General features: G+C 42.5%; 1 protein-coding gene across 16 annotated transcripts in view; it reads right to left on the bottom strand.

Annotated features, from left to right (window-relative positions):
* Positions 1–14,459, bottom strand: part of ARVCF (ARVCF delta catenin family member) — a 456,576-nt gene that overhangs the window by 276,188 nt on the left and 165,929 nt on the right. For 10 of the 16 annotated variants that reach the window (XM_072983699.2, XM_072983702.2, XM_072983701.2 and 7 more), the window contains 2 exons: positions 6,022–6,108; positions 20–264 (listed from right to left, as the gene is read on the bottom strand). The exons of 3 other annotated variants lie outside the window; for them this stretch is intronic. In XM_072983699.2, coding sequence (XP_072839800.2) covers positions 20–235 — 216 coding nt within the window. In that variant the 5' untranslated portion in view covers positions 236–264; positions 6,022–6,108. The remainder of the gene's footprint in view (positions 1–19; positions 265–6,021; positions 6,109–14,459) is intronic. 3 more of the 16 variants (XM_078381684.1, XM_078381682.1, XM_078381689.1) reach the window with 2 other exon arrangements.

Consider the following 14,459-nt stretch of genomic DNA (forward strand, 5'->3'; position numbering starts at 1 on the left):
GGGGCGCAGGTGGTTTTACCTGCAGGACCAGCTGCTGCCAGGCAGTGGCTAAGGGCTGGCCGCTGCCAATGTTGCACATGTTCACTCGGTCCGAGGGCTGATTGGCACGTTCAAGTTGCAGGGAGACATTGCGCCGCTCTTCTTCAAGGGCCCGGGTGAGCCGCTCGAAACGAGCCTCTTGCTCTTTAACGGAGGCTAAAATGCTGGCAGCGGACCTGATATCATAGTCATCCATGATTGAGCTCAAATCCCCTTGCCTGTTAACTGATAATGGGCAAATGACAAGGGTTTGGTAAAAGGGTGGGAGGAGGCACAGGTCAGAGGTCAGGAATTAAAAAAAAGAGAGAGGCAAAAATGTTAATTACACCACCCCGTCACAAAGTGCAATTCAACCATGCACCCAACTGTTTCGGAAACACTTCATTTTCAGGCTGTTTTCATATTTCAAGAGCACTGCACCAGTTTTTTTTTATATGCACATCAGCTTTAACAGAATTTAGATTTAACTCACTGGGTAACTAGTGCTTCTTCTTTTTTCCTTAAAGCTTACTTCTGACAAGAGATGTTCATACTTTCCAGGAAAGTAATTTTACTATGCAAACAATAATCTACTTTTAAGATGACATTAGTTCCTCATTTTCTTCTCCCCTCCCCGAGCAGATCAATTATTTCTATACTTTTAAAATTCACATCTGGTGTCTTCTGCTTTTAATAGCACAGACGGATGTGAGTTAACTCTCTACAAGCTGTGAAAGCTGCATCTGAGAGGCCAGCTCGCACTTAGGCTCAATTTAGAGAGGTCCAAAGTTGGCTGTGGCTCGTTCGGACATCCCAGAAGTGTTTGGGAATGGAATGAGTAGGAAGGGCACTACATTAGTGTAACCCCAGAAATGAAAGCTATTTCAGGTTATGCTTTCTTCACATGTACAAAAAAGCACTTACCGAGTGCTAAAAAGCATAAACTCTTATTTGTTTATTTATGCATGTATTTAAATGAGAACAGCATAAGGATTCTGGGAATTGTAAACGAACACATCAGGAAGGTACTAGGTTAGGGGAGTGCCTAAAGCATTAGCAACAGTATTAGCCTTTGTTCCCTTAAACTGGTGCTAGTTTTCTTTCTTTAAAAAAAGAGGTAAATCTATGGTGCTCAGTGGCAAGCTAAGTCTGCTCTAGGTAGTCATCCTTTCAGCATGCTCTTTTGCATAGCATTAGTAGATCCTTTGCATAGACAAGCTAATCGGTTAAGGATTGTCACATGCCGCAGTAGGCAGTTCATGCTGCAGCTTGCTATTTAGCACAGATAAGCAGGAGATACCATGGGCCGGAAAATGTAGCAGCTGCTGAGTGCCAAAATATTTTGAAGGAAAGGAATGAGTCAGACAAAGGTAGACTGTTGCGAACCTTGTTCGAAATGATGTCAGTGGGACCACAGAAAGGAGCTGTGTGTAATCCTCACCAGCATCTCTGAGCCACAGAGATATTTAGCTTGCACTGACCTTGGCAAAGAAATAAAGCCACTGCAAGGTGAGACTATTCTTACTGAAGGACAATGCAGAGGACCCCTAGGAGTTTTTAATTGGGCCTCTTTTCTCTGAAGCTGCAAAAAGGAGGCTGGGGAAATCATCCTACTCCTAGAGCTTCATTCAATACACATGGCTGGATTATGATGCATGGATCATGGTGCTTCAGAAACAAAAAGAAGCCTAGCCAGCTCCACTCAGCATGTGGACAGCGCTCCAGTAGAGCAAGGCTGAATTATCACTCAAAAGGCAGGAAAAGAGGGGCTATGAGGAATATTTGTGAAACCACCTAGGATTCCCAGTTGAGAGTAGCTGGGTCACCGATACAGCCTATAAAGATGCTTGTGTAGTGCTCTGAGTCTTTAATTCAAAGAATCTACAATGTTGTTTATGAAGAAGTCTGGTGCATCTTCAAACTGTTTGCATTCTCTTGGCTTAAAATGAGAAGGCTGCAAATCGTTTGAAGATCCACCAAAATTAAAAGGAGAAGACCCCACTGTTGCACGAAAAAGGGGTAAAGTCATGAAAACGATCTTTTAGAAGCCCTGTTCTGAAATACCGCATCATTACTTTCCTTACAATTTACCAGCACAGCCCGAAATATCCCGTGTGTGCAGGATAGGGGGAAAGTATCTCAAAACAGCAGCAAAAACATCTCCCTACATTTATTCTGTTTAGGTTTGGTTTGGTTGGATGAAGGACAAGGCTTTTGAAGTTGCAGCTAGAGCATCAAACAACGTGTTACATTAAATGAACAATTTTCACTTGTGTTTGTCTTTTCAACCCACAGTGGCGACAGTGAAGAAGGAAGTTGGCCACTCCATTCCAAATGCTGTAAAGTTCCCTGTCGGTCTTCTTACCATTTCAAATACTTTCAAACGGTATCTTGTTTTGATTTAACTCTTCCCACCTTGGGGCTGACAGCAATCGCCAAAAGGATCTTGAATGCATAGAAATACATCAAGCCATGTCCAGCCAAAATGAAAGTAAATTGACAAGAGCCTTGAGGTCCTATAAAAACTGACACATTTCATTCAGCATACTTTCTTGTGAACTGCTGCCCACTTCTTTAGCTACATCAATCCACCAAAAAAAAAAATTCATGAGAATTAAACCAAGGTAGTCTTTAACTGGCCACAAGGCGCTTTGCAATTTTCGCTGTAGCAGAGCATCCTCTGGAAAAATTAAAATGGGAGTTCTCACATTCTTAAATCCCACAAAGGCAAGATTATAAATTTGCACGGAAGCCCTGTATGAAATACAGTAGGGCTGGGAAATGTTTCCATGCTACAGAATTGAAAGCCCATTTAGAGAGAAGAGTCTCAAGATCCCATATTCTATTCTACTCTATTTTCTATTTATTTTGCCGACTCTGATGCAGAGTGGAGTGGACATTTAAGATATTCTGGGTGCCAGCATCTAATTTTCAACCCAGTGTTTGAAGAGTGATGTTAATCTTCAGACATGGGCTATTTTGACTATAAGGAAGTAGAACTTGGCTGCATGACCCAGCAGAATCCTGTAACAGAAGCCCAACAGGGCAAGCTCGATATAATCAGCACTACAGCTACAGGCAAAATGCCATCATGTATATGAAGTCACCTTTTGTTTCAGTACCTTTCTACAATGGAGCACACATCTGACTTCCATGCCCTCTCTTGACACTATTATTCTAAATCCTTTGCTGTTGGCATCAGAGTCAAAGGATACGTACCTGTGCAAGCCTTTAACCTGCAGTTTCTTTTGTCCTCCATCATAAAATGGGGGGAAGGACCTTCCAATCTCTGAAGTGCTAATGCTACGCTCTTAAAGAGCATGCCCCAGATATGTCCACATATGCAAAAATAAAAGGTTTTCAACCATCTTTTCCTTCAACCCATATGAAAATCTCTGGTCTGTCTACAATGGAGGGGAGGAACTCCTTTCTGTTTCTTTCTGGTGCTTATGTGCCCTCCCTTCCCTTCCCCCTCCCGCCTTTTCAACATCTTACAATAGGGCCCTTGATGCTGCTTTATAGATTCTAAACTGGATGCTGTCTTTTAAGCCTACATTGTAGCCGTCAGGCATGGAGAGACCTGGGTTATGGCTGGCTATCCAAGAGGAATCCTGGATCTTTCTGCTCCATCACTCATTGAAAAGGCTGGAGCCGCATGTGCTCCCCCCCCCCAACGTGCTCTTCCACCGCCACCCCCTCCATCCACAGCCTTCTTCCAGAGCCAATGGGAAACTAAATCCATCAACTCTTCTATCCTTGTGCATTTGAGTGTATTAAACATACTGTGGCAGTTTCCAGTTGTGTGTGTGTTTGTGGGGGTGGGGGGATATCTACCTCCTCTCATCCGGGGCCTCTTAAGCACTCACGAAGGATTCAGAAACAATCAAGACCTGTTCCAGATATCACTTCTGGCTCATTATAAACAGGACATGATGGCACCGATTAAAAGGCACTCAAAGAATTCGATTTTCAAGAAGCAAAACAAGACCATCAACCCTTTCATTTCTCTCTGCTCCTGTGTGTGTGTGTGTGTGTGTGTGTGCGCATTGCAGTGAAGACTCAAAAGCAGCAATTAATCCAGGATGTCTAGACAAGATGCACAACAATAAAAGGGGCCAAGGGGTCCCTTTCCAAAATGGTTGTGTTCACTTATTACAAGTTTTTAAAAAATGTTTGTGCCTAGTAAGAAACAAGGCTCTTGTGGAAGGGGAGCTTGCATGCTGCAAATAGCACTTACAGAAGAGTAAACAAGAGCACTTACAAGGAGTGCTACAGGCATTCATTTGCTCTGCACAGACGCATTACATGAGCAATACACAGTTGCTCTTGTGTTCCCCTCCAAAGGGGATTGAAATTTCAGACCTTCTCCATGGGATTATTTACAAAATGGTCAAAGGCACCAAATGCACTCAGTTGCCTCCCCCTCTAAGAGTGGAACACAACACAGCAAACGCATTGAAGGCAAGTGACTCTCTACCTCTCTGAGAATCTTGTCCCTGGTGGAAACTGACATGAACTTATTCAACAGGACCAGAATCCACCCTGAAAGGGCCTTCGTGAAGTGCTTTCCCTGTTTGATGGGTTTCTAGTCGCAAGCATGGCCACGTGGGTAAGTACATGATCAAGAAAAAAGACCCAAGGTGTGATAAGTGCTTGCGCTGAGTAGGAAACTTTGGGAGTTGTGGTCCAGAAAAAGTAACTTTTCCAATACTTGGGTTGCTAGGGGACCAGGAATGGTGTAAACAGAAGAGGGGACGCACAGCTGCAAACCTGAGCAGACCCCTTGCTGAGACTGCTTTGAGCAAATCACGACTAAGGGTCTTATCAACCCATAAGATGGGCAGCTCACTTGTATGAGCGACCCTCGTAACTCTGCTACTCGAAGATTTCCTTGCATTGCAACCTTCTGTTGAGTTCCTGCCAATGAGAATTAGGACAGTCAGGTTCAACCCTCCTGCCTGGGCATTTAACCTGATGGAATCATCCTCCCAAAAAACAAGCAAAACTCTTCCCCCGTCTCTTATGTTAACACACCAGAGAAAGGAGCTCTAGCATGGCTATTTGTCCTGACGCACCGGCATGCCTCCAGGACTGGTTTTCTCCAGGTTTAGAAGACGACGCTATGAGATCAGAGCTGTGAAGGGTTTGAACGAGAAACAGAAGTGTCTTCAATGCTGAGACCCGCTCCACACCGGAAGTCTGTCTTCTCACTACCTCCTTCTCCCAAGGTGTTGGCTTATGAGCCAGAAGATTCCAGCTTAGACGTCCTGGGATACTAAAGCATTCTCTGAGCCCTCGAAGCCAACAGCTGCCGAATCAAGCAAGGCTCCTTGGTTGAAAGAGACTGCTCCCAAGAAAGGTGGGTCTACCCCACCAAAAAAAGAGCTAAAGTCTTATCAAGACTTTGGTCAGCAGTTGCCTGCTGCTAAAACAACATTTCTGACGACTCGTACGGCCCTCCAAGCACAGTTGCCCCACAAAGCTATCCAGCATGTTTCTTAGAACATGAAGTTTGCCTTGCCTTGTCTTTCAGAAAATTGCATTTGGCTTCTTTTTCGCTTGCCTAATTGGGTCTTGTTCTCTTTCCTAGAGTCTGTGCATAAAAGGAAGAATATGTAGAAGCAGAATACCTAGCAGTGCACACAGCTGGGTACCATGTTGCTTTCTATTAGGGATGAATCAAATTGGTCCACCTGATGTTTTTGGACTGCAGTTACCATCAACACTGACCGCTATAGCCGGTATAGGTGGTGGATGCTGGGAGCTGTAGTCCAACAATATATAGAAGGCCGTCTTTCTCCATTCCTGCTACGTAGTGTTGAAGAGGAAGCACTGATGGTTCCATTCTATTTACAACCAAATCAATAGTTTATGGGGCAGGTTAGATGAAGCTGCTACCACATTTCCCCCCGACAGTGACACAATCCTCAAACAGCTTTCAAGGGCATGCAATTTCTCCATGCAATATTGGAAAACGTGCACTGAAAACCAAGCGATACACACCTAAGAAGATTAGGGAAGTCTCTATATTAGGGATGCTGGAGCATCACACCTTAAAATCTAGAGGAAATGGGGGTCAAGCGGAATCACCTGCAACAGAAGAGGGGGGAGAGAAAGGCAAGAAAGGTTAGTTGTCGAGGTGTTAGTCACTGGAAAACCCCTGTCTGTAAACACAGAAGCATTTTCTATTAGCAATGTAAACTAGGAATATAACAAAGAAACTCCAAAGGAAAGATCGCCCATCAGTCCAGTCTCATGAGCATTTGTGCAGCGCTGAACATAACAGTGGATTATTCCAGACAGAGCCATTTGTAGCACTTTCTACTGCTTCATTTTGTCCCTCTATTGCCCCTTTCTCCTGCAAAGCATAGGTTTTACTAGGATACCTGCATCCAAGAGCTTCAGAAGACCCAGGGAGTGTGGGCTGGATGAGGCAACTGGAATAGGCTACCTTGAAGTCCAATCAACCCCCACCATTTTCTAATGTTTGGCCCCACCCTTCAGAGGTGGCAGGAGGAAATAAGAAAAAAAGAATATCCTTAGGGTTTAGCAAAATTTAGCGAGAGGAGAAAAGAGAGACTCCACACTGTCCTGCTGACCTTCCAATGATACATGACAACACAAAGCATACTAAGTGCATGGTGTGCAGGTGATGAAACTCACAAGCATGGGTAAAGTCAGACTTCCTACACCACCTGAGGGAGCACTCCTTCTAAAAATGTACTGAGTATAACCCATAGTTTGACCCCTGAGAACTGAATAGCCTTGTTCTTAAATACAATTTCCACTCATTTTGTCTCTTCCCAAACAACCAATTACAAGAGAAGGAGCAGACAGTTAGCACACGTGCACTTCCCATGCACAATAGCACTAAATGCTTGTCATACAATTTGCATTTCCAGCCTCAGCTGCCAATCATTCAATCCTGACAGAAAAGATCCATGGAAGGGGGTGGGAATTGGCCAAACTTTTACTCCTGTTCCTTAAAGCAGTTTTGAGACTGGAAAATCACCCTCAGCTATAAAAGTGGAAGCAATAATAAAAAAAAGTTTGCCAATGCTGCAAGCTAAAAGCTACTTCTCATGAGGCAAAGGCTTCACCTCTTTTCTTCACAATCTCTGTGCAGGACCAGAGAACTGCAAACGAGAGCTTCTCCATCATCTCCCCATGCCCTCTTCACCAGCGTGCATGACAGTTTACAGACTGAGCTGTATCACTATTTGTTTTAATCCAATTAGAATGTATTATGATTTGTGAAGCCAGTCATTAATACATCCCACCCAACAGAGAACAGTTCTATCTGGAGGGTCTCAGACGCTTGTCCAATACAGACCAATGAGGACAGCACTGGAAATCAACTTGGTGGATTGCCACTGCATTCCTGTGTCATGCAGGACTCTAAAAACTTACCAATACTGGCATTTCTAATCCAAAAAAGAGGTGAATCAATAACACTATGTTGGAGAAATCCTACTTTTTGCTTTTTGCTATTCCATTACCATGGGCATCTCTAGTCAATGAAGTGGAGGAGCACACAGGAAAGTTCTGTGACAGGCAGCCAAGCTTCCAACAGGTTCTGTTCTTAATTTTAAATGAGAATTGTTCAATAGTCTGGCTGGTTATTCTGTCATTCGTTCTTTGCATTTTGGCTTGAAATATTTATATCCCGCCTCTCCCTCTAGTGAGCTCAGGGGGGAACATGCTATCTTCCTCTTCCTCTTTCCCCCATTTTACTTTCACAACAACAACACCCCTGTGAGGTGGACCAGGATGACCTAAGGCAACTCACTGAGTTTTATGGTTCACTGGAGATTAAACTTAGTTCTTCCAAATCTCCATCCGCAACACACTAAGCACTGCATATGCACTGGGGGGAAATCCTGGTGCCTTCAGAGGATGATCAGCTGTGGCTTTACACTGACCACCATTGATCAGCAGAAATCCTGACAGCATGTAGCTTTTCAAAGCACACAAGTGTTTATTTATGTGTCACACTATTCCAGGACCACTTTCCAACCATAACAGTTTTCTTAGGGTCATTTACACTAGACCATTCTTGGGCGCTCCTGGGGTTTCTCTTCCTCTTGCTTGTCCTTCTACCATCTCTGGTGCAATGGCGGAGAATTTAATTGCTCTCCTTCTACTGTATTTTAACTATAATTTCTTTCCTTTCAAGGACACTTATCTTTTAAACATTTATTGAAATGTTCTTTCATTAGCTGCCCTGCGTTCCAGTAGGAGAACAACAGTGAGATCTAAGAATATTAACCCAGCAAACAAATAAACGAGTATTATTATAAATGCAACCAGATGTTAACAACCAAGTTTAGAGATGGGCGTTAGCCGCTGGTTCGACAGTTCGGCACGGTTTGTGTCCTGGCTGAACAGGTAATCCATGATTGACCACTTCGCCCCCTCCAGTGAGTGTCCATTCAGCAGCAGCGCCCTGCCGAGACTCCTCTAGGAACTGCCTCTAAGTGGCTGCCCACTGGAGTGGGGCGGGACCACGAACTGTGGGTCAGCTGTTCTGATGGGAAATGGACCATGGCAGACCGTCATGCCCATCTTCAATCAAATTTAAATGAACATGTCTAAACCAGCATTCTTTCTCTTTGTTTTGAACAGCTAAAGGAAACGATGTAGGTTAAAACCACTAGCACTGATGCTCAACCACATTTGTACAATTTGACACTGAAGTTGTAGCTTTAGGGGCATTCAAGGGCCTTTTCACGGTAGCTTTAAGCTGGTACCATGTTCTCAGAAGGAGCACGCAAAGGTTAAAACGTGGACTAAGGCTGCAGTCCTAAAAACACTTCCAAGGGAATAATCTCCACTGAAGATTTGATTTATTGCTGATGGGCAGGGAGCCATATAGGATTACACTATAATTGTCTGTGATTTTTGAGAAATTTTGAGTAAAAAAACTGAGTATCTTTCCCCCCAATCAATGCAGCCTCCCATATAAGTCCTGCAAGAATGCATTGCCCACTTCTAAGACATTTTTATTTTAAGATTTTTCACAGTCCTTTTTTTTTAATTGTTGTTGTTCTTGGTGGTGGTGGTTAAATTTTGTATCTGTTATATAATGCCAGCCAATGTTTTTATAATCTTGATTGACTGTGCCTGGTGTTTTTGAATACTAATAATAATTTTTGAAATGGTGGAAATACAATCAAAGCCATAAACGCATGGGCAGTTCTAGTAATTAGATACCCAGCAGGAATAATAGATTAGAGCCAAAAGAAATTCAAAGAATTGGATTAAAAAAAAAACACGGAAACCAATGTACATGCATCATGCACTATATCCAAAAAGTGATGTGAACAGATTATATTTAATGGGAACATCAGGTAGGGAAGGTGTCAGAAAATGACAAAGTCAAGACCTTGTGGGATTTCTGGATCCAAATTGATAGACACCTTGAACATCACACCAGATGTAACAGTAATAGAATGAAGAAATGTCTGAAATTGCAATTTCAGGGGATGCCAGAGTTGAAGATAAAGAATTGGAAAAACTAACAAAATACGGAGACTTGGCCATCAAAATATCTCCCTTGTGGATGAAATAGACTTCAGTGGTCCCTGTAGTCATCAGGATTTTTGGAACAATATCAAGAAATTTCACACAGTATTACAAGCAGCTGCAGATTTCAGAAATAACACCACCAGAGCTACAAAAAACAGCAATATTAGAAACAGCATGCATACCGTGCCGATATTTAACAAATACTTCAATTTTGAGTTAAAACTTTTATCTGTTATATAATATTAGTCAATGTTTTTATAATTTTGATTGACTGTGCCTGGTGATGATGATGGTGGTGGTGATGATGATGATGATCCATATGGTCCCTTCCAGCTCTGCAGTTCTAAGATTCATCATCATGATGTTTGCCTTAATTTCTGACTCATGAAGAGCTCTGTGTAAAATGTATAAATCAAGCCCAGTGCCCAGAATCCTCTCTCTCTCTCTCTCTCTCTCTCTCTCTGCCAGCTCAAAGTTGTCAACACGCCAGTATTTTTCCCTTCACAATCCCTAGATCAGCTCTCTCGCAACCACTGGTGGTAGGCTCTTGTCTAATCCAACTGTAATTATTTCCTTATTTTGAAATAAGACTGAAGACAATGTATCAAGTGCTCTGCAAAAGATTAAGTGTACCCTACATCTGCTGGAATGCTTTTCTTCCCTAATTTTGTAATTCTCATTTTCAAGAAAGTAATTAAGCTTATTCAGTGGTGTTTTTCATCATTATTATTGTTACTGCTCAATGGCCTGTTCTTCCTTTGTAAAACTGCATTCTTCCCCCTACTCCCCGTATGGACACATTCCGGCACGGCCCTCCCTCCTGAACTGAAATTAATTCATGAATGAACATTCATGCTTCTGCCATTCCCATGAGTAATGGACTTTGACATGGTAATCTCAGACTACTATTTGTAGGGTCAGCAAAACCATGCCTTTATTAGAATACCAATTGTTTAAAAAAATCTATGCGCGCACACACACACACACACACACACACACACACACACACACACACACACACACACACACACACACACACACACACACACACACACACACACACACACACACACACACACACACACACACAAAACTTGGCTGAAGTCAAGCTCCTGCTCATGTCCTGAGTTCAATTTCAATTGGTTGAGGTAGCCAGCTCAACGGTGATTCAGGGTTCCGTCTTTCCAAGGTCAGTAGAATGAGTACCCAGCTGTGCAGGGTGGGTGGGTAATGTTTAGCTTGCATAATTGATTTGTAAACCACCCAGAGAGTACTCCGAGCACTATGCGGAGGTATATAAGTTGCAGGGGGCGGGGAAAACTTTTGAGTTGTACAGAACTCCTCTTAGTCTAGATCACTGGTTCTTAATCTTTGTTACTCAGATGTTTTTGGACTGCAACTCCCAGAAGCCTTCACCATCAGCTCTGCTGGCTGAGGTTTCTGGGAGTTGCAGTTCAAAAACATCTGAGTAACAAAGGTTAAGAACCACTGGTCTAGATCATCATTGTCATCTTGTGTCGTCAGGTCAGTTCTGATTTACGGTGACCCTTTTTAGGATTTACAGTGGACCCTCGACTTACAGACAGCTCGACTTGCAGACTTTTCGAGTTACAGACTTCCCTGGCCACAAAATTTAGGTTCGATTTGCAGCCAGAGAATCGACCTACAGACCAGAAAAAAAACCGAGATGGAACAAAAATGTCCGGTTACGGCATTAATCGGTTTTCAATGCATTGTAGGTCAATGGAGACTTGACCTACAGACTTTTCGACCTGCAGCCACCGTTCCAATACGGATTAATTCCGTAAGTAGAGGGTCCACTGTACCAGGCAGAAAATACTCAGAAGTGGTTTACAGTTTCCTTCTTCTGGGGACAAGCTGGCTCTTCTCCCTGGAGTCACAGTGAGGAATTGAACACCCAACCTCTGGCTTCTCAGCCAGATAACTAAACCACTGAACTATCCAACTCAAATCCCTTAGTGCTAAATCCAATGTTTATTCAAGCTAAAGTAGACCCAGTGAAATCAATAACAGATATGCCCCTCTAGCAGCCCTCTCCCAAGTTGGACTAACATCAATAAGAGATACAATGTCAGCCTCTGCATTTTCTGTCTTGGAATATTGCAGGATGGAAGAATTAAATTGGTTGATTCAGATTTCATACAGTACCTCCAGTCATTTGACATAATTTTCCTGCAAGAGACTTGGCTTCTGGAGAAATACTCTTTACATTTACAGGGATATGGGACATGGGAATTCTGAGCTAAAAAAAAAAACTCAACTTCAGGCCGAGGAAGTGGGGGCCTGGCTATTTCAATTTCCTCCACCACTGGCTTCAAAGCAACAGAGATAGCTGAACTGAACTCTAGCTATTGGCAAGTTCTAGCAATACATGGCTGCAAACTAGGTCCTTTGATCTGTGTCAACATCTATCTCCCACCGAGAACAATGAGTACTCCTTCAGAGGCTTGGGCTAAATTGGAGGACCTCCTTGATACATTATTTTCTGAATATCCCAACTAATTTTTTTTAATAATTTGTGGTGACTTTAGTGCTAGAATGGGAAACAGTGTTTGTATGATGGAAAAAGCCCTTGGCTTGGAGTTTGAAGGGACGTGGTGGCGCTGCGGGCTAAACCGCAGAAGCCTGTGCTGCAGGGTCAGAAGACCAAGCAGTCGTAAGATTGAATCCACGCAACGGAGTGAGCTCCCGTCGCTTGTTCCAGCTTCCGCCAACCTAGCGGTTCGAAAGCATGCAAATGCGAGTAGATAAATAGGGACCACTTCGGTGGGAAGATAACAACGTTCCGTGTCTAAGTCGCACTGGCCATGTGACCACGGAAGATTGTCTTCGGACAAAACACTGGCTCTATGGCTTGGAAACAGGGATGAGCACTGCCCCCTAGAGTCGAACACGACTAGACAAAAATTGTCAAGGGGAACCTTTACCTTTACCTTTACCTTTGGAGCTTGAAATGGATAAAAGCACCTCCTGAACCTCCCAAAACAGTGAAATCAATGGGACATGGAAACAGTGACCAACAAGTCCCATTCATTTCAATGGTCTAATCTATTTATTTATTTATTTATTTATTTATTTATTTATTTATTTATTTGATTGATTGATTGATTGATTGATTGATTGATTGATTGATTGATTGATTGATTGATTGATTGATTGATTGATTGATTGATTGATTGATATCCCGCTCATCTGGTATATTTATACCACTATTTGGGACTAAGAGTGGATTCAGCCATTAAAGCACAGAGTAGGGGAAATGATATTTCTGGATAACAACCTGGTTTTAATCTTTGACTACACATTGAGTCAGTACTAAATTTATACTCATACTAGATTGATGTCTTTGAAGTTGTAATTGGGTCAGAACTTAAGGCCTCACGTTGCAAAAGTGTCATCCTTGGCCAGTGCAAAAAAATGGAAGATCTGTCTTAAACAAACAACTAAGCAAACAAAGAAACAGGGATCTCTAGGGTAAATCCTATATAAGGCAAAGAAACCAAAAATATAATAGCCAACACTTCAGCAAAGATTCATGTCACCTTGAGAAAAGTCACTTTGGGCAATCTTCTATAAAACAGTACCCTTTGGGGAAAGTAACTCTTCCCCAACTCTGCTCAAGAGCTCTTTTAAGGAGTGGCAATGAATCAATTTCAGAGGCAATGCTTAAGTGGAACACTGGAAAACTAAAATTATTCCTCCACCCCCACCTTCCCACGCCCAGTGCTTTGTCCTCAGATTCCAAAAGGGCCACCTGAGAAAAATACAACTCCACAGCCAAGACAACAGTGGGGCTTGACTGTAAATTAAGCCCTAAACAAAGCCATAGGAGACAACAAACATATAGCTGAAAATCTATATGGGTGGGCTTGTTTGTTTGTTTGTTTGATTGATTTTTATACCACCCATCTGGAGGAATCGACTATGGGCAGTTTACAATCAAACGCAGATAGGATTAAAAACAAATGGTAAGAATAAAATAAGAAAAGTTAACATATGAAACTCCAAAATGGGAAAGACGAGAGAAGGAGCTAAGTACTAGATATGTAACAGATATGTCAAATAACACATTTCCAAAGATGAGGAGTTAATTGATGCTATAAATACATTGCAGAGACATCTACGACACCTAGCTGCTTAATTATCCCACCAAAAACACAGGGCCTAGCAATGCTGTTAATCATTTAAGTGCATTTGAATTTAAAGTGAAGCTCTGGCAGTGTCACAAAGAGAAAAATGGGATAGAGGCATGGGTTATTTTACATGTCAATCCACCCAGTCAGATAATTTAATTTAGGTTGTGTGGAAAGGTACTTTAGCTCTATGATTTTTTGGAAGCTGCCATGTGACATGTGGTTAATTACATCTAGACATTAGACTGGAAAAAAGATTATGATGACATTTTTCCCCCTTAAAATCCACAAATATAAACATACAACTGTGCAGCTACATTTCTGCAACAGTAATGTGTATTTATACTACTAAGGGAAACATTCTCCCTCAGCACATTTATGAAAGCAATGCGCACTCTGCTTAGGGAGCTGTGAGGTGTGGGTACCAATACAAATAAATGCATCAAAGCAGACAGTGACACCTAAAGAAAACAACAGCTGACTTTTTTTGTTGTTGTTGCCTTGGTTTATGTTGCTTGCCCTGACAGCAAATACTGACTGTTGGAAGGAAATAATAAAGGGAGATCGAAATGCTACATATAACTCTCCTCCTCCACATTTTTAACCACAGCCCTGCGAGGTAGGTCAGGCTGAGAACGAAGGTGTGATTGTTCAGCCCCATCATTCCATGGTAGCTTGAAACCTGATTCTCTCAGGTCTCAGTCCAACACTCTACAACGGGGGTCTCCAAACTTTTGAGCATGCAGGCCACATCGGATA

The sequence above is a fragment of the Pogona vitticeps genome, chromosome 14 (assembly GCF_051106095.1).
Source record: "Pogona vitticeps strain Pit_001003342236 chromosome 14, PviZW2.1, whole genome shotgun sequence".
Lineage (NCBI taxonomy): Eukaryota > Metazoa > Chordata > Lepidosauria > Squamata > Agamidae > Pogona > Pogona vitticeps.